Raw genomic sequence first — 20,213 nt, forward strand, 5'->3', positions numbered from 1 at the left:
CCCCTCTCTCACTGGTAAGAGTGTTCTATCCCCCTCTCTCCCTGATAAGAGTGTTCTATCCCCCTCTCTCACTGGTAAGTGTGTTCTATCCCCCTCTCTCCCTGATAAGAGTGTTCTATCCCCCTCTCTCCCTGATAAGAGTGTTCTATCCCCCTCTCTCACTGATAAGAGTGCTCTATCCCCCTCTCTCACTGATAAGTGTTCTATCCCCCCTCTCTCACTGATAAGAGTGTTCTATCCCCCTCTCTCCCTGATAAGAGTGCTCTATCCCCCTCTCTCACTGATAAGAGTGTTCTATCCCCCCTCTCTCACTGATAAGAGTGTTCTATCCCCCCTCTCTCACTGATAAGAGTGTTCTATTCCCCTCTCTCACTGATAAGAGTGTTCTATCCCCCCTCTCTCCCTGATAAGAGTGCTCTATCCCCCCTCTCTCTCTCTGATAAGAGTGCTCTATCCCCCTCTCTCACTGATAAGTGTTCTATCCCCCTCTCTCCCTGATAAGAGTGTTCTATTCCCCTCTCTCACTGATAAGAGTGCTCTATCCCCCCCTCTCTCACTGATAAGAGTGTTCTATCCCCCCTCTCTCACTGATAAGAGTGTTCTATCCCCCCTCTCTCCCTGATAAGAGTGCTCTATCCCCCCTCTCTCCCTGATAAGAGTGTTCTATCCCCCTCTTTCACTGATAAGAGTGTTCTATCCCCCCTCTCTCACTGATAAGAGTGTTCTATCCCCCCTCTCTCCCTGATAAGAGTGTTCTATCCCCCTCTCTCACTGATAAGAGTGTTCTATCCCCCTCTCTCACTGATAAGAATGTTCTATCCCCCCTCTCTCACTGATAAGAGTGCTCTATCCCCCCTCTCTCCCTGATAAGTGTTCTATCCCCCCCTCACTGATAAGAGTGTTCTATCCCCCTCTCTCACTGATAAGAGTGTTCTATCCCCCTCTCTCACTGATAAGAGTGTTCTATCCCCCCCTCTCTCACTGATAAGAGTGTTCTATCCCCCCTCTCTCTCTGATAAGAGTGTTCTATCCCCCTCTCTCACTGATAAGAGTGTTCTATCCCCCCCACTCCCTGATAAGAGTGTTCTATCCCCCTCTCTCACTGATAAGAGTGCTCTATCCCCCTCTCTCCCTGATAAGAGTGCTCTATCCCCCTCTCTCACTGATAACAGTGCTCTATCCCCCTCTCTCCCTGATAAGAGTGCTCTATCCCCCTCTCTCACTGATAAGAGTGTTCTATCCCCCCTCTCTCCCTGATAAGAGTGCTCTATCCCCCCTCTCTCTCTCTGATAAGAGTGCTCTATCCCCCTCTCTCACTGATAAGTGTTCTATCCCCCTCTCTCCCTGATAAGAGTGTTCTATTCCCCTCTCTCACTGATAAGAGTGCTCTATCCCCCCCTCTCTCACTGATAAGAGTGTTCTATCCCCCCTCTCTCACTGATAAGAGTGTTCTATCCCCCCTCTCTCCCTGATAAGAGTGCTCTATCCCCCCTCTCTCCCTGATAAGAGTGTTCTATCCCCCTCTTTCACTGATAAGAGTGTTCTATCCCCCCTCTCTCACTGATAAGAGTGTTCTATCCCCCCTCTCTCCCTGATAAGAGTGTTCTATCCCCCTCTCTCACTGATAAGAGTGTTCTATCCCCCTCTCTCACTGATAAGAATGTTCTATCCCCCCTCTCTCACTGATAAGAGTGCTCTATCCCCCCTCTCTCCCTGATAAGTGTTCTATCCCCCCCTCACTGATAAGAGTGTTCTATCCCCCTCTCTCACTGATAAGAGTGTTCTATCCCCCTCTCTCACTGATAAGAGTGTTCTATCCCCCCCTCTCTCACTGATAAGAGTGTTCTATCCCCCCTCTCTCTCTGATAAGAGTGTTCTATCCCCCTCTCTCACTGATAAGAGTGTTCTATCCCCCCCACTCCCTGATAAGAGTGTTCTATCCCCCTCTCTCACTGATAAGAGTGCTCTATCCCCCTCTCTCCCTGATAAGAGTGCTCTATCCCCCTCTCTCACTGATAACAGTGCTCTATCCCCCTCTCTCCCTGATAAGAGTGCTCTATCCCCCTCTCTCACTGATAAGAGTGTTCTATCCCCCCTCTCTCTCTGATAAGAGTGTTCTATCCCCCTCTCTCCCGGATAAGAGTGTTCTATCCCCCTCTCACTGATAAGAGTGCTCTATCCCCCCCTCTCCGATAAGAGTGCTCTATCCCCCCCACTCCCTGATAAGAGTGTTCTATCCCCCTCTCTCACTGATAAGTGTTCTATCTCCCCCTCTCTCCCTGATAAGAGTGCTCTATCCCCCCTCTCTCCGATAAGAGTGTTCTATCCCCCCTCACTGATAAGAGTGCTCTATCCCCCCCACTCCCTGATAAGAGTGCTCTATCCCCCTCTCTCACTGATAAGAGTGCTCTATCCCCCTCTCTCACTGATAAGAGTGTTCTATCCCCCTCTCTCCCTGATAAGAGTGTTCTATCCCCCTCTCTCCCTGATAAGAGTGTTCTATCCCCCCTCTCTCACTGATAAGAGTGTTCTATCCCCCCTCTCACTGATAAGAGTGCTCTATCCCCCTCTCTCCCTGATAAGAGTGTTCTATCCCCCTCTCTCACTGATAAGAGTGCTCTATCCCCCCTCTCTCACTGATAAGAGTGCTCTATCCCCCCCTCTCACTGATAAGAGTGTTCTATCCCCCCTCTCTCACTGATAAGAGTGTTCTATCCCCCTCTCTCACTGATAAGAGTGTTCTATCCCCCTCTCTCCCTGATAAGAGTGCTCTATCCCCCTCTCTCCCTGATAAGAGTGTTCTATCCCCCCTCTCACTGATAAGAGTGCTCTATCCCCCCTCTCTCCCTGATAAGAGTGCTCTATCCCCCCTCTCTCACTGATAAGAGTGTTCTATCCCCCCTCTCACTGATAAGAGTGCTCTATCCCTCCCTCACTGATAAGTGTTCTATCCCCCCTCTCACTGATAAGAGTGCTCTATCCCCCCTCTCTCACTGATAAGAGTGCTCTATCCCCCCTCTCTCACTGATAAGAGTGCTCTATTCCCCCCTCTCACTGATAAGAGTGTTCTATCCCCCCTCTCACTGATAAGAGTGCTCTATCCCTCCCTCACTGATAAGAGTGCTCTATCCCCCCTCTCACTGATAAGAGTGTTCTATCCCCCTCTCTCCCTGATAAGAGTGCTCTATCCCCCTCTCTCCCTGATAAGAGTGTTCTATCCCCCCCCTCTCTCCCTGATAAGAGTGTTCTATCCCCCCCCTCTCTCCCTGATAAGAGTGCTCTATCCCCTTCTCTCACTGATAAGAGTGCTCTATCCCCCTCTCTCACTGATAAGTGTTCTATCCCCCTCTCTCCCTGAAAAGAGTGTTCTATCCCCCCCTCTCTCACTGATAAGAGTGTTCTATCCCCCCCCTCTCTCCCTGATAAGAGTGCTCTATCCCTCCCTCACTGATAAGAGTGCTCTATCCCCCTCTCTCACTGGTAAGTGTGTTCTATCCCCCTCTCTCCCTGATAAGAGTGTTCTATCCCCCTCTCTCCCTGATAAGAGTGTTCTATCCCCCTCTCTCACTGATAAGAGTGCTCTATCCCCCTCTCTCACTGATAAGAGTGTTCTATCCCCCTCTCTCACTGATAAGAGTGTTCTATCCCCCCTCTCTCACTGATAAGTGTTCTATTCCCCTCTCTCCCTGATAAGAGTGTTCTATCCCCCTCTCTCACTGATAAGAGTGCTCTATCCCCCTCTCTCACTGATAAGAGTGTTCTATCCCCCCTCTCCCTGATAAGAGTGTTCTATCCCCCTCTCTCACTGATAAGAGTGTTCTATCCCCCTCTCTCCCTGATAAGTGTTCTATCCCCCTCTCTCACTGGTAAGAGTGTTCTATCCCCCTCTCTCCCTGATAAGTGTTCTATCCCCCCTCTCTCCCTGATAAGAGTGTTCTATCCCCCTCTCTCACTGATAAGAGTGCTCTATCCCCCTCTCTCACTGATAAGAGTGTTCTATCCCCCCTCTCCCTGATAAGAGTGTTCTATCCCCCTCTCTCACTGATAAGAGTGTTCTATCCCCCTCTCTCCCTGATAAGTGTTCTATCCCCCTCTCTCACTGGTAAGTGTGTTCTATCCCCCTCTCTCACTGATAAGAGTGTTCTATCCCCCTCTCTCCCTGATAAGAGTGTTCTATCCCCCTCTCTCACTGGTAAGTGTGTTCTATCCCCCTCTCTCCCTGATAAGAGTGTTCTATCCCCCTCTCTCCCTGATAAGAGTGTTCTATCCCCCTCTCTCACTGATAAGAGTGCTCTATCCCCCTCTCTCACTGATAAGAGTGTTCTATCCCCCCTCTCTCACTGATAAGAGTGTTCTATCCCCCTCTCTCCCTGATAAGAGTGCTCTATCCCCCTCTCTCACTGATAAGAGTGTTCTATCCCCCCTCTCTCACTGATAAGAGTGTTCTATCCCCCCTCTCTCACTGATAAGAGTGTTCTATTCCCCTCTCTCACTGATAAGAGTGTTCTATCCCCCCTCTCTCCCTGATAAGAGTGCTCTATCCCCCCTCTCTCTCTCTGATAAGAGTGCTCTATCCCCCTCTCTCACTGATAAGTGTTCTATCCCCCTCTCTCCCTGATAAGAGTGTTCTATTCCCCTCTCTCACTGATAAGAGTGCTCTATCCCCCTCTCTCACTGATAAGTGTTCTATCCCCCTCTCTCACTGATAAGAGTGTTCTATCCCCCTCTCTCCCTGATAAGAGTGTTCTATTCCCCTCTCTCACTGATAAGAGTGCTCTATCCCCCCCTCTCTCACTGATAAGTGTTCTATCCCCCTCTCTCACTGATAAGAGTGTTCTATCCCCCTCTCTCACTGATAAGAGTGTTCTATCCCCCCTCTCTCCCTGATAAGAGTGTTCTATCCCCCCTCTCTCACTGATAAGAGTGTTCTATCCCCCCTCTCTCACTGATAAGAGTGTTCTATCCCCCCTCTCTCCCTGATAAGAGTGTTCTATCCCCCCTCTCTCACTGATAAGAGTGTTCTATCCCCCCTCTCTCCCTGATAAGAGTGCTCTATCCCCCCTCTCTCCCTGATAAGAGTGTTCTATCCCCCTCTCTCACTGATAAGAGTGTTCTATCCCCCCTCTCTCACTGATAAGAGTGTTCTATCCCCCCTCTCTCCCTGATAAGAGTGTTCTATCCCCCTCTCTCACTGATAAGAGTGTTCTATCCCCCTCTCTCACTGATAAGAATGTTCTATCCCCCCTCTCTCACTGATAAGAGTGCTCTATCCCCCCTCTCTCCCTGATAAGTGTTCTATCCCCCTCTCTCACTGATAAGAGTGTTCTATCCCCCTCTCTCACTGATAAGAGTGTTCTATCCCCCCTCTCTCACTGATAAGAGTGTTCTATCCCCCTCTCTCACTGATAAGAATGTTCTATCCCCCCTCTCTCACTGATAAGAGTGCTCTATCCCCCTCTCTCACTGATAAGAGTGTTCTATCCCCCCTCTCTCACTGATAAGAGTGTTCGATCCCCCCTCTCTCACTGATAAGAGTGTTCTATCCCCCCTCTCTCCCTGATAAGTGTTCTATCCCCGTCTCTCACTGATAAGAGTGTTCTATCCCCCCTCTCTCACTGATAAGAGTGCTCTATCCCCCTCTCTCACTGATAAGAGTGCTCTATCCTCCTCTCTCCCTGATAAGAGTGTTCTATCCCCCTCTCTCACCGACAACAAGGCGTTCTGGATGGCAAGCGAGTCGGTGGGCAGAAGCAGAGCCTGGTTGGAGAGGTGCTCGAGCAGCCGCTTCTCGAGGAGGGGGTCGATCTTCTCGTCCTGGTCCAGGCCACTCGGTTTGCTGGGTGGTAGGGCAGCGGGCAGGACTGGGCTGTCACTACGGAGGCCTGCACCCACCCCCTGAACAGTCTCCGTCTGGGCTGCGGAGGCAAAGGCAAGCAGTGGATGAGTGGGGTGTGTATCTAGGTGACCCCATCCCCACCCAGGTCACTCCTGAGAGGGGCCACCATCTATGCCACCTCATCACGGTCCAACAGGATGCACACATGCCCTTTGGCCCAACCAATCCATGCTATCCAGTACCAAGAAAACACACGTATGTCCTAAGATCATTCTTCCCCTTCTCGTGATCTCTCCAGTCTGCCCCTGCAGACTCCCCCGTCCTCAGTCCCACCACTGTGGCCTCTGACACTCTGCACACCTGACTCCATAACTCAACACTGTCCTCGACCTCCGGTGTTACCCACACACTCTGCCTCTGCCTGAGGGAACCGCTATCTCTAACTGGGGCAAACTCCTGCTCGGTGACACGGTCCAGCCGTCCACTCACACCTTTCCACCGGTCACAGAGAGCATGGATTCAGGCACTTTGGCCCCTCTAGTCCATGCTGACCACAGGCCCGCCCGGCTAGTCTCAACGCTCTGCATTCTGCTCATCATCCCCGAAGCCCCAACTCTCCATGTCCCTGCCCAAGTGTTTCAAATGACACTGTTGTCCCTGTCTCAATTCCTCCTCTGGCAGCGCTTTCCATAAACTCAAATGGAAATGTTGTCCCTCTCTCCCCTCTCTCCCTAAATCCATGCCTTCTAGATCTGGACTCCCCTGCCCTGGGGAAGTTACGGTTACTGTCCATTTCAGCTGTGCCTCTCATCATTTTAAACATTTCTCTATGGGTGTCCCCTGTTCTCCTACGTTCCACTGCATGAAGATCTTGCCTGGCCAACCTCAGGACCTGGTAACCTCCTCGTAAATCTTCTTTGCCCTCTTTCCAGGTCAGCCATGTTCTTCCAAAACTGTACACAGTACTGCAAGTGTGGCCTCGCCAGTGCCTTATAACCATATAACAATTACAGCACAGCAACAGGCCACCTTGGCCCTTCTCATCCGTGCCGAACGCTTACTCTCACCTAGTCCCACCGACCCGCACTCAGCCCATAACCCTCCATTCCTTTCCTGTCCATATACCTATCCATTTCTTAAAACTGACAATATTGAACCTGCCTCTCCACTTCTACTGGAAGCACGTTTCACACAGCTACCACTCTGAGTAAAGAAGCCCCCCCTTGTGTTACCCCTAAACTTTTGCCCCTTGACTCTCAACTCATGTCCTTGTTTGAATCTCCCCTACTCTCAATGGAAAAAGCCTATCCACGTCAACTCCATCTATCCCCCTCATAATTTTAAATATCTCTATCAAGTTCCCCATCAATCTTCTACGCTCCAAAGAATAAAGACCTAACTTGTTCAACCTTTCTCTGTAACTTAGGTGCTGAAACCCAGGTAACATTCTAGGAAATCTCCTCTGTACTCTCTCTATTTTGTTGACATCTTTCCTATAATTCAGTGACCAGAACTGTACACAATACAATGCCTTGTACAAACCCCATTTCTAGAAAAGTTGGGATATTTTCCAAAATGCAATAAAAACAAAAATCTGTGATGTTAATTCATGTGAACCTTTATTTAACTGACAAAAGTACAAAGAAAAGATTTTCAATAGTTTTACTGACCAACTTAATTGTATTTTGTAAATATACACAAATTTAGAATTTGATGGCTGCAACACACTCAACAAAAGTTGGGACAGAGTTAAAATAAGATTGAAAAGTGCACAGAATATTCAAGTAACACCAGTTTGGAAGACTCCACATTAAGCAGGCCAATTGGTAGCAGGTGAGGTATCATGACTGGGTATAAAAGTAGCGTCCATCAAGGCTCAGTCTTTGCAAGCAAGGATGGGTCGTGGCTCACCCCTTTGTGCCAAAATTCGTGAGAGAATTGTTAGTCAGTTCAAAAGTAACATTTCCCAATGCAAGATTCCAGAGAATTTAGGTCTTTCAACATCTACAGTACATAATATTGTCAAAAGATTCAGAGAATTCAGAGACATCTCAGTGCATAAAGGGCAAGGTTGGAAACCACTGTTGAATGTGCGTGATCTTCGAGCCCTCAGTCGGCACTGCCTAAGAAACCGTCATGCTACTGTGACAATTATAGCCACCTGGGCTCAGGAGTACTTCGGAAACCCATTGTCACTTAACACAGTCCGTCGCTGCATCCAGAAATGCAACTTGAAACTGTATTACGCAAGGAGGAAGCCATACATCAACTCTATGCAGAAACACTGGCGAGTTCTCTGGGCCCAAGCTCATCTCAGATGGACCGAAAGACTGTGGAACCGTGTGCTGTGGTCAGATAAGTCCACATTTCAGCTAGTTTTTGGAAAAAACAGGCGTCGAGTTCTCCGTGCCAAAGGTGAAAACGACCATCCTGATTGTTATCAGCGAAAGGTGCAAAAGTCAGCATCTGTGATGGTATGGGGGTGCATCAGTGCCCACAGCATGGGTGAGTTGCATGTACGTGAAGGTACCATTGACTCTGAGGTGTATATTAGGATTTTAGAGAGACATATGTTGTCATCAAGGCAACGTCTCTTCCCGGGACGTCCATGCTTATTTCAGCAGGACAATGCCAGACCACATTCTGCACGGGCTACAACAGCATGGCTTTGTAGACACAGAGTGCGTGTGCTTGACTGGCCTGCTGCCAGTCCAGATCTATCTCCTATTGAAAATGTATGGTGCATCATGAAGAGGAGAATCAGACAACGGAGACCACGGACTGCTGAGCAGCTGAAGTCTTATATCAAGCAAGAATGGACAAAATTTCCAATTGCAAATCCACTACAATTAGTATCCTCAGTTCCAAAACAATTAAAAAGTGTTATTAAAAGGAAAGGTGATGTAACACAATGGTAAACATGCCTCTGTCCCAACTTTTGTTGAGTGTGTTGCAGCCATCAAATTCTAAATTTGTGTATATTTACAAAATACAATTAAGTTGGTCCATAAAACTATTGAAAATCTTTTCTTTGTACTTTTGTCAGTTAAATAAAGGTTCACGTGAATTAACATATCACAGATTTTTGTTTTTATTGCATTTTGGAAAATATCCCAACTTTTCTGGAAATGGGGTTTGTACATCTGCAACGTAACGTCTCCTCTCCTGAACTCCCCGATGAAAGCCAGCGTGCCAAACATCTTCTCCACCACCCTGGCTCCCTGTGACTCCACTTTCAGGCAGCCATGAACCTGTACCCCTGGGCCCCTGTGTACTATTACACCCCATAGTACAAGTCCTGCGCTGGTTTGACTTTCTAAAATAGAGTCATAGAAAAGCATAGAACAGAAACAGGCCTTTCGGCCCATCTAGCCTGTGCTGAACCATTTAAACCACTTAATTCTATTGATCTGATCTGCAAATAGACCACAGCCCTCCATACCCCTCCCATCCATGTATCGACCCAAACTTCTCTTGAATGTTGAAATCGAAATCACATGCACCACTTGTGCTGGCAGCTCGATCCACACGCTCACCACCCACTGAGGGAGGAAATTTCCCCTCATGTTCCCCTTAAACCTCTCACCTTTAACCCATGACCTCTGGTTGTAGTCTCACCAATCTCAGTGGAAAAAGCCTGCTTTCATTTGCCCCGTCTGTACCGCTCATAACTTGCACACCTCCATCAAATCTTCCCTGAATCTTCTGTCCTAATCTATTCAATCATTCCTTATAGCTAATATCCTTGTAAATTCTCAATCTTATTTACACCTTTCCTGCAGATAGGTGACCAAAACTGCACACAGTACTCCAAAGTAGGCCTTACCAGCAGCCTTATTCAATTTCAACATAAGATCTCATCTCCTGTACTCAATACATTGATTTATGAAGGCCAATGGGCCAAAAGCTCTCCTAACGGCCCTTTCTTCCTGTAGGGTCAGTATGTAGCTCCTCACACTCATCTGTACTGAAATCTATTTGCAACTGCTCGGCCCACTTCCTAACTGATCTCCTGAGTACAGAGATGGGATGTTATGTTGAAGTTGTAAGAGACATTGGCAAGGCCTAATTATGAGTACTGTGTGAAGTTTTTAGTCACCAACCTTCAGGAAAGATGTAAACAAGTTTGAAAGGGTATAGAGAAAATTTACAAGGATGTTGTTGGGTCCGGAGGACCTGAGTTAGAAGGAAAGATTGAATAGGTTGGGACTGTATTCTTCAGAACGTAGAAGACTGAGGGGAGATTTGATAGAGGTACACAAAATTATGAGGGGTTTAGATAGGGTAAATGCAAGCAGGGTTTTTCCGCTGAGGTTGGGAGGGACCACAACCAGAAGTCACAGGTTAAGGGTGAAAGGTAAGAAGTTTAAACTTCTTCACTCCGAGGGTCGTGAGAGTGTGTAACGAGCTGCCACAAGAAGTGGTGAATGCGAGCTCGATTTCAATGTTCAAGAGAAGTTTGGTTAGGTACATGTATGGTAGGGGTACGACAGGCTATTGTCCCGGTGCAGGTCGATGGGAGTAGACAGTTAAATGGTTTCGGCATGGACTGGATGGGTTGCTGTACTTCTCTATGACTCTATGAACAACAAAAGTCCCAACACTGATTACTGGCACACCACTAGTCTCCAGTCTCTGGTCTGAGAAACAACCTTCATCGACTATCCTCTGCTTCCTACCACCGAGACAATTTTGAATCTACCAAACTCACTCTCCCTGAACATCATGGGACCAGACCTTCCAGACCGGTCTATCACGCAGGACTGTGTCAAGTGCCTTCCAAAAGTCCAAATGGACAACATCCACTGCCCTACCCCTGATTACCTTTGTGGTAATCTCTTCAAAAAACATCTCCAAAGAGGTTCGTCAAGCACAACTTTCCACACACAAACCCCTCTGGATCAGTGTAGATGCTGACCCTTGGAATTCCCTCCAGTAACCTCCCTACTACTGAGGTCAGGCTGCCTGCCCTGGAGTTCCCTGACTTGTCACTGCTACCCTTCTTTAATAGCAGAGCAATATTAGCCACCTCCCTGTCTTTGGGAACTCCACCAGTGATTAACGATGAAGCAATTATCTCCACAAGGGTGTCTGCAATTTCCTCCCAAACCTCCCACAAAGTCCTGGGACGTGCTCAGTCAGGCCCCGGAGATTGTGAATTTTACCACCCTGGTAAAATGATTGCCCTCTAAAAGATCTCCACATTTTCCCAATCTTCTGAGCAGTCATATTTTCCTTCTCATTAACTACAGAAGATAAATACTCGTTAAGATTCCCATCCATCTCCAGTGGCTCGGATACAGGCAGCCCTGCTGATCCCTAAGTGATCTTACTCTCTTCCTAGTCGTTGTTTACTTTTCATCTCGCTGTAAAACTTCCTGGGATTTTCATTAACCTTACCTGCTACATCCACCTCATTTCCTCCTTTTGCCCTTCCGATTTCCCTTGTAACGGTATTCTTACTTTATAGTCATCAAAGGATTTGCTCAATCCTGACCTCCTAAATCTTCTTCTTCTTCACCTAAGTTCCAACATCTCTCATCAACCAGGGTTCCCTAAACTCTCCTGGTTCACCCCAACAGTACACACGTTTGCTGCATACTTAATACTTCACTCCCACTTGCCGTCCATTCCCTCCTCTTCAAACAGCCTCACCCGACCAACCTCTGTTGCATCCTGCCTAATCCACCACCCCCCCACAAACTAGCTCTGGTCCAGTTTCATCACTCCCTCCCCTCCTCTCCCCTTCACCTCCCCCCCGTCCCATCAACCCTCCCCATCATCCTCCAACAATCTCCCCACTGAACCTCCATCCACACCCTCCCACCACCCCCGTACCCCTTAACCTCTCACCACTCCATCACCCTCACCCCCTCCCACTGCCCCATCCCCTCAACACCCCCTACCCCTGTCCCCTAACCCTCCACCCCTGCCCCATCCCCTCCCCCTCAACCCCACTACCCCATCCCTCACCCCAAACCCGTCCCATTCCCGACCCCCTCAACCCCCTGCCCTATTCCCCTCCTCAACCCCATTTACCCATTCCCCTCCTCGTTAACCCACACCCCTTTTCCTCCCCGCCCCTAACCCTCCCTTTCCACTGTTCACCGGCTACATGCCCCTCCCCTCCAATCCAAACCTGGACCCACCCCTCCATCTCCACCTCCCCTCCCCATTAACTTCATTTTCCCCAGCCGCTTCCTCTTCCCCTCACCGCCTGGCTCCCTCCGCCTCCGCTGCAGCCTCTCCCTCAGACTGTGTAGCTGCTTCTTGTGGGCCTGGATGTCGCTCCACGTGTCTGACATCTTCGTTACGGGCTCCAGGCCGTAAACACAACTCGAGCGCGGGGCTGCAAAACCGAATGATAGGCCCAGTGCATCACTTCCGCTCGGAGGCCCGCCTACTGCTCTGACTGACAGCTCATTAACCAACCTCTAGTACTGACAGCTTTCATTAGTTGATTGGCAGTCGTAACCCCGCCTACAGGCCGCCTCACAACAAAACAACAGCGACACGCTGCCCGGTGCCGAAAGAGGCCATTCGGCCCTCTTACCCCATTCCAAACCATGGGCCTATACCTCCAGGTCTCTCTTTTCTACAACACTCCTCAGGGTATGAAGGCGCACAGTGAAATTCCTGCTCTCAATAGACTCAAAATGTAACTCTCCCTCCACACCGTCCCATCACACACTCCCGGGGTCAGACATAGAGTGAATCTCCCTCCACACCGTCCCATCACACACTCCCGGGGTCAGACACAGAGCGAAACTCCCTCCACACCGTCCCATCACACACTCCCGGGGTCAGACACAGAGCGAAACTCCCTCCACACCGTCCCATCACACACTCCCGGGGTCAGACACAGAGCGAAACTCCCTCCACACCGTCCCATCACACACTCCCGGGGTCAGACACAGAGCGAAACTCCCTCCACACCGTCCCATCACACACTCCCGGGGTCAGACACAGAGCGAAACTCCCTCCACACCGTCCCATCACACACTCCCGGGGTCAGACACAGAGCGAATCTCCCTCCACACCGTCCCATCACACACTCCCGGGGTCAGACACAGAGCGAAACTCCCTCCACACCGTCCCATCACACACTCCCGGGTTAGACACAGAGTGAATCTCCCTCCACACCGTCCCATCACACACTCCTGGGGTCAGACACAGAGTGAATCTCCCTCCACACCGTCCCATCACACACTCCTGGGGTCAGACACAGAGTGAAGCTCCGTCCACACCGTCCCATCACACACTCCCGGGGTCAGACACAGAGAGGAGCTGTTCTGATTGCGCTGGGAGAAATCGAGGAAAAACTGCTTTATGAAGGTCGTGATTTACTTGGAAATTGGTTTGAAATGTCTCTTGAACATCTGAGTGAGCGGCTGGTTTAGTGTAGAAGCTTCGTTTGGAGTTTTTCTGCCAGTTTGGACGGGGTTCGTTGACGGCTGCGAACTGCGTAGCACCCAGCTGTGGCCGCTGGCAACTCGCCAGGAAGCCAGGTCGCTCCAAAAACCGGAGACAAATGCCGTTGTTCCCTCACTGACATCGGGACAACCTCCTTCCATCTCTATTGTCGGGATTCTCGTTCGGTGTAGGAGCCAAAACATCGTTTGAGACGTCTCGACCTCTCACGGCCTGGAAGTTCTGCAGGACTAACGGAGCCTTTCCTGGCGTTGGAATTTCTGGCACTGAGCCAGCAAGGTACTGCCGAGGACAAACTTTTCCAGCCAGTTACTCAACTCGCTTCAGGACTTTATAAGCAGCACCACCACCGTATCTTTCTCGATTCGGACACAGAAGTAACATGCCGGACCGGTCTACAGGGAGTCGCAGGCCTTCGGGGAGTTATGCCAAGGCGGCTGCCTCTCCAGCCTCGGACAACGCCCTGTTTCGGTCGATGAAAGTTGAACGCGGGGTGCAATGTACTTTGCGACTGGAACTACCCTGGAAAAGTGTGCGGAGGCTATGGAGTACTTGTTGGGGAAAGATGGTGTTTTGGCCACCGAGAAAGAGTTCGGGAAGGCAGTGTTTTACCTGAGGAATGATGAGTTGGTGCATTGGGCCCTCAGTAGAGGGATCACGGTGGAGAACATCTTTTTACAGATGGAGCTAGTGACAGCTCCCACACAACGCATCGTCCTCGGTCACGTAAAGCCTTTCATCCCCAACGAGGACCTGCTTCCCGCACTAGCCCGCTTGGGGCAAGTACGGTCAGAAATAACTGCCATCAGGCACAAATTCAGGAGACGCACCCTCCGTACCATAATCTCTTTCCAGCGACAGGTATTCATGAAGCTGGAAAAGGAGGACGAAGTTGAGGGCCGGTTTACTGTCCGGCACGAGGGGGTAGATTATCAGGTGTATTGGAGCTCTGAGCGCCCACGGTGCCATTCGTGTGGGGAGGTGGGGCACTTTCGGAGGGATTGTCCGAACACCCGAAAACCCAGGGAGTCCACTTCGGGAACTAGTGCCCCAGCTACCTCTGCCCCTGATCCCATTCCTGCTCCTACACCTGTGCCGGCCCCTGCTCCTGCCCCTGACCCTGTCTCTAACCCTGTCCCTGTTCTTACGTCTGTTTCAGTCTCTGCCCCTACCCCTGTGTTTCAGGTGAGTGTTCCTGAGGCTACGTGCAGGGAGGTTCAGGCGAGGGACGGGGTGGAGCCTGTGCGGGGAAGGAAAGTGAGGAAGAAATCGAAACACATGAAGAAGTCGGCCCCGGAGACTGCAGAGCTCACGCCCATTTGCCCTGAGGTGGAGAGGGAGGCTCGGGGAAGCGCACAGTCGGATGGGGTGATGGAAGCGGAGAGTAACGCTCCATCGGTGAATCCCGCACCTGTGTGCTCCTCCGGCTTGAAGAGGAGAAGGGAATGTTCCCCCAAGAGGGCAGAGAGTGTAAATGAGGGGGAATCCCAGAAAGGGGTGGGAATCCGGGTGGAAGTTGTGTCTAACCCTGAATCCCCGGATGTAGCCACCAGTCCTGTGGTGGGTGGTGTGGTTGTGCAGGAAGCTAGTGCTGGGCCTGTTTGCACAACTAAAACAGACCCGGAGCCCTCCACCCAGGACTTAGCAGTAAGCGCCTCCCTGGAGGCAAATGTATTAAATAGGACAAGCGGAGAGGAGACCAAGCTCTCTCACTGTCAGCATCAGGTAGCCAGTGAATCCATTGGACCAGAGCTGCTGGGGTCCCCTTCATGCCTGTCTCCTGGGGAGGGTGATATACCCTGCATGCCGACCCCATCAACTAATGGCCTGCAGGGAGTCCCTGGGGACTTTCCCTCCATCGTCGCAACTGTGGATAAGACTGATGCGACGGTGGAGCGGGAAGGTATGAGGGAGGTACCCGCTGTGCAGTGTGGGTTACAGGGGCAGCCACCTTATACACCACATGAGGAGGAAGATGGGGGATCTGTCTGCAGTGAGGGGTTGGAGGGAGATTCTACTGAGAGTGAGACAATGGACATCCTCACCCCTCCTGAAAAAACCCCATTGATACCTGTGCAGGAGATCAGAGAGTTTATTCACTCCTCCGTGGGTGCAAAGCATCAGCCTAAACTAGCCTTGCTTCGCTGGCCTAGCGTGCCGAGGCTGGTGAAGTCCCTGCGAGTCATCCTCGGACGGAAGGGGAAGGGGAAGGGGAAGAAGAATGCTGTGTCAGGGAATGACAGACGGCAGCTGAAATCCTTTCTGGATGACCTGGTGAGGGACATCAGGGTGAAAAGCAGCCTCGCTCCTTCGGGAGATGGTAGGTCACATGATAGCGATGGTAGCAGTCGGGCCCGGAAAGCAAAGAATGCTCTTGGTTTTCTTCGGGATAGTGCGGCTGAGGGCGCCACCGCTCTCAGTGGGAAGGGTACTGGTGCTGAGGCCTAGTGTGCTCCCGGCATGAAACTTACCATAGCTAGTTTAAATGTAAACGGTAGCAGGAGCTCTCTCCGCAGATATAACAATCTCTCAGTCCTCAGGGATGGGAGATACGCGGTGAGTTTCCTGCAGGAAACCCATACCACCCCGGGGGACGAGTCCGCTTGGCTCCTGGAGTGGCAGGGTGGGGTCTACATGAGTCACCTTAGCTCCAACTCTAGCGGGGTGGCGATCCTGTTGGCCCCAGCCTTCCGGCCAGAAATCATAGAGGTCCAAGATGTTGTGCCCGGCCGTCTGCTCCACCTGGCTGTGCGCCTCGATGGAGTACCGCTGCATTTTATCAACGTGTATGCTCCGAGGCGCGGGGTGCTGCAGACGCGCCTATTCTGTCAGCTGTCCACCTTGCTGAGTTCCATCGATCCTGGGGACTGTGTCATCCTCGGGGGAGACTTCAACTGTACCCTCGAGGTGGAGGACCGCTCGGGCCTCCAACGCGACCCAGCATCGGCGAAAAAGTTAAAGGAGCTAGTCGGCTCCTTTGACTTGGTGGACAGCTGGCGGAATCTTCACCCCGACTCTAGCGCCTTCTCCAGAAGATCTAGAGAGGGGGGTTCCCGGATAGACCGCCTGTATATCTCTCGGGCTTATGTCTCCCACGTGTCGGCATCCTCCATGCGGCCGGTGTCGTGCTCGGATCATCACCTTGTGTGGATGGAATTTAATCCTCTGCACCCTCGGGTGGGATCCGGGTATTGGCACTTTAACAACCGGCTGCTGGAGTACAGCCGATTCCGGGATTCATTCCGAGCGTTCTGGGCCACCTGGAGAGAGAGACGGAGAGAGTTCAGCTCCCTATGGCTGTGGTGGGAAGTGGGCAAGGCCCACATTCGGTTTTTATGTCGGGAGTACACTAGGGGGTCGACAAAGAGGCGGGGCTCTGAGATTGAGCGGCTTGAGAGAGCGTTGCTTGACCTAGAGTCCCGTCTTGGTCCGACTGGTGGAGACCATCAAATGTGGCAGGAATACCAGGAGAAGAAGGACGCACTCAGGCATCTGCAGCTTCAGCAGTCCCGAGGTGCATATGTGAGGTCGCGGATCCAAATGCTGCAAGATTTGGACCGTGGCTCACCCTTCTTCTACTCGTTGGAGAAGTGGCAGGGAGTTCAAAAGCAGCTGGTGGAGCTACTGGCTGCTGATGGCTCCTCCATCACGGATCCTGACGAAATTATCAAAGAAGTCTGCACTTTCTATCGGTCCTTATTCTCACCAGATCCGTCAAATGCGGGGGCGTGCAGTGAGGTGTGGGAAGATTTAGCAAAGGTCAGCCCAGAAGACACAGCGCTTCTGGACGCTCCCCTGACTTGGGAGGAGCTGTCTACTGCCCTTCGGCAACTCCGGAGGGGTAAATCCCCTGGCTTAGATGGTCTGAGTGTAGAGTTTTATCAGGCTTTTTGGGATGTCCTGAGGGTCGATTACAGCCTTGTTCTAGGGGAGAGCCTAGCCACCGGGGAAATGCCCCTCTCATGGCGGAGAGCTGTTGTGGTCCTGCTGCCCAAGAAGGGAGACCTTCGCCTGCTAAAGAACTGGCGCCCGGTCTCCCTCTTGTGCGCGGACTACAAGATCTTTGCCCGGGCAATGGCCAACCGTCTTGGTCCAGTACTGAGACAGGTGATTCACCCTAACCAATCTTACACGGTCCTGGGCCGCTCCATCCAGGACAACGTCCACCTAGTACGGGACCTGATCCACCTGCAGCAGGAGACTGGGTCCCGGGCAGCGTTTCTCTCTCTTGACCAGGAGAAGGCGTTTGACCGGGTAGACCACAGTTTCCTGGTGGGCACTCTGCAGGCCTTTGGGCTCGGACCACATTTTGTGGCCCAAGTTCGGCTCCTATACTCTGCCGCGGAGTGCCTTGTTAAGGTCAATGGATCACTGGCAGCGCCCATTCCCTTCAGGAGAGGAGTACGTCAGGGATGCCCCATGTCTGGTCAATTGTACGCAATCTGTGTCGAGCCATTCCTGAGCCTCCTACGGCAAAGGCTGACAGGTCTGGTTCTGTGTGAACCGGACATGGAGGTCGTCCTGTCGGCCTACGCCGATGATGTACTCCTCATGATGACAGATCCCAATGACCTGCGGAGGATGCGCGAGTGCCAAGAAGTTTTCTCGGCAGCATCCTCCGCTAGGATCAACTGGGCGAAATGTTCCGGATTCTTAGTGGGTCAGTGGCAGGTGGACTCCCTGCCGGAGGAGATGAGAGCTTTTGAGTGGAGCACTAGACGTCTCCTCTATCTGGGAGTCTACCTGAGTCCTTCTGGGGAGACCTGGCTGGCGAACTGGCGGGACCTGGAGACGAAAGTCATGGCCCGGCTGGGGCTCTGGTCAGGCCTTCTCAGGGTGCTTTCCTATCGAGGCGGGGTGGTGGTCATAAACCAGCTGATGGCCTCCATGTTGTGGTATCGGATGGTCACCTTGGCCCCTCCTGCCCCGTTTGTTGCGAGAATGCAGAGGAAGTTAGTGGACTTCTTCTGGGGCAACAGGAAACACTGGGTCTCTGCAGCGGTCTTGAGTCTCCCAGTGGGAGAGGGCGGACAGTCGCTGGTGTGCGTTCAAACGCGGCTGGCGGCTCTCCACCTCAGGACTCTGCAGATTCCTGGACGCCGAGCACCCTCCCAGGTGGCACGTGTTGGCGACTTTCTTCCTCTGGAGGGGCCGCTGTCTTCACGAGGATATGCGGCTACCACCGGCGGGTGTCAGCCGTACTGCTTTTCGGAGTCTGCCCGGCTTCTATCAGGACCTACTGAGAGTCTGGAACATGGTCGCCTCAGGCCGGGAATCCCCTCCTCAGGCGGAGGGCGGGGTCCTGGCCGAACCTTGCCCTACCTCAGTGGATGTCGGTGCGGCTCAGTTGTGTGGACCGACTCAGGCCGAGCTGCTTGTCGGGCCCAGACCCCGCAATCTTCTCTGGGAGCCGTGTCCACACAACTTGAGCCGTCTCTCATCGATACCCACAGTCCCATTCAGGGATGGAAGTAAGAGGTATTTGTATGGGCTGCTGCTCCACACCCTCCACTTCCTTGCCCTTGTCCACCGTCCCGACACGCCATGGCGGTCAGTCTTTCCACCCGGAGGTGAGGCGGGTCCCCACTGGAAGTCCCTTTACGAGGGGGTTCTTCCCATGCACCTGGGGGATCTCGGCTGGAGGGTGCTGCATAGAGCGGTGCCCTGCAATAAGTTTTTTAGTTTGTACATGGATCTCCCACCCGCATGCCACTTCTGCGGGCTGGAGGAGACCGTGTACCACATGTACATGGAGTGTGCGAGGCTGCAGCCTCTTTTTGCGTATTTGCGTGGGCTGCTTCTTGCATTCTGGTTGCATTTTAGCCCCACCCTATTTATATATGGTCATCCAGTAAGGAAGGGGGCATGGAGGGATGAGGATGTCCTCGTCAACTTGCTCCTGGGGCTGGCGAAATCCGCCATCCGAGGGTCTTGGAAACGGGGTGGCGGGAGGATCTCCCCGGGCAGACTGCCTGGCAATGTTTAGAGGGTATGTTCGTGCCTGGGTAAATATTGAAAAAGAACACACGCAGTCCACGGCGATGTTAGAGGAGTTTCGAAATGCTATCGTGGATAAAGATGGCAACATTTTGGTGTAATGTCTATTGTCTATTTGTAGTTTAGTTATTGTGTTTGCCACTGTTTTGTTTATATTGTATAGCACCAATATTTGTAATAAAGGATTTTGTAATAAAAAAAAGGGTCAGACACAGAGTGAAACTCCCTCCACACCGTCCCATCACACACTCCCGGGGTCAGACACAGAGTGAAACTCCCTCCACACCGTCCCATCACACACTCCCGGGGTCAGACACAGAGTGAAACCCCCTCCACACCGTCCCATCACACAACCCCGGGGTCAGGCATAGAATGAACCTCCCTCCACACCGTCCCATCACACACTCCCGGGGTCAGACACAGAGTGAAACTCCCTCCACACCGTCCCATCACACACACCCGGGGTCAGATACAGAGTGAATCTCCCTCCACACCATCCCATCACATACTCCCGGGGTCAGACACAGAGTGAAACTCCCTCCTCACCGTCCCATCACACACTCCCGGGATCAGACACAGAGTGAAACTTCCTCCACACCGTCCCATCACACACTCCCGGGGTCAGACACAGAGTGAAACCCCCTCCACACCGTCCCATCACACAACCCCGGGGTCAGGCATAGAATGAACCTCCCTCCACACCGTCCCATCACACACTCCCGGGGTCAGACACAGAGTGAAACTCCCTCCACACCGTCCCATCACACACACCCGGGGTCAGATACAGAGTGAATCTCCCTCCACACCATCCCATCACATACTCCCGGGGTCAGACACAGAGTGAAACTCCCTCCTCACCGTCCCATCACACACTCCCGGGATCAGACACAGAGTGAAACTTCCTCCACACCGTCCCATCACACACTCCCGGGGTCAGACACAGAGTGAA

General features: G+C 51.8%; 1 protein-coding gene across 2 annotated transcripts in view; it reads right to left on the minus strand.

Moving 5' to 3' along the window:
• mettl3 (methyltransferase like 3) overlaps nt 1-12,243 on the minus strand; it is a 28,617-nt gene extending 16,374 nt beyond the window's left edge. Inside the window, exons 1-2 of one of the 2 annotated variants that reach the window (XM_073029226.1) lie at nt 12,051-12,243; nt 5,707-5,915 (exon numbers count right to left, since the gene is read on the minus strand). In XM_073029226.1, the coding sequence (XP_072885327.1) occupies nt 5,707-5,915; nt 12,051-12,141 (300 nt within the window). In that variant the 5' untranslated portion in view covers nt 12,142-12,243. The remainder of the gene's footprint in view (nt 1-5,706; nt 5,916-12,050) is intronic. The other variant, XM_073029225.1, reaches the window with a different exon arrangement.
• Nucleotides 12,244-20,213: the final 7,970 nt, after the last annotated feature.

Source organism: Hemitrygon akajei, chromosome 25 (genome assembly GCF_048418815.1).
Source record: "Hemitrygon akajei chromosome 25, sHemAka1.3, whole genome shotgun sequence".
NCBI classification, from domain to species: Eukaryota; Metazoa; Chordata; class Chondrichthyes; order Myliobatiformes; family Dasyatidae; genus Hemitrygon; species Hemitrygon akajei.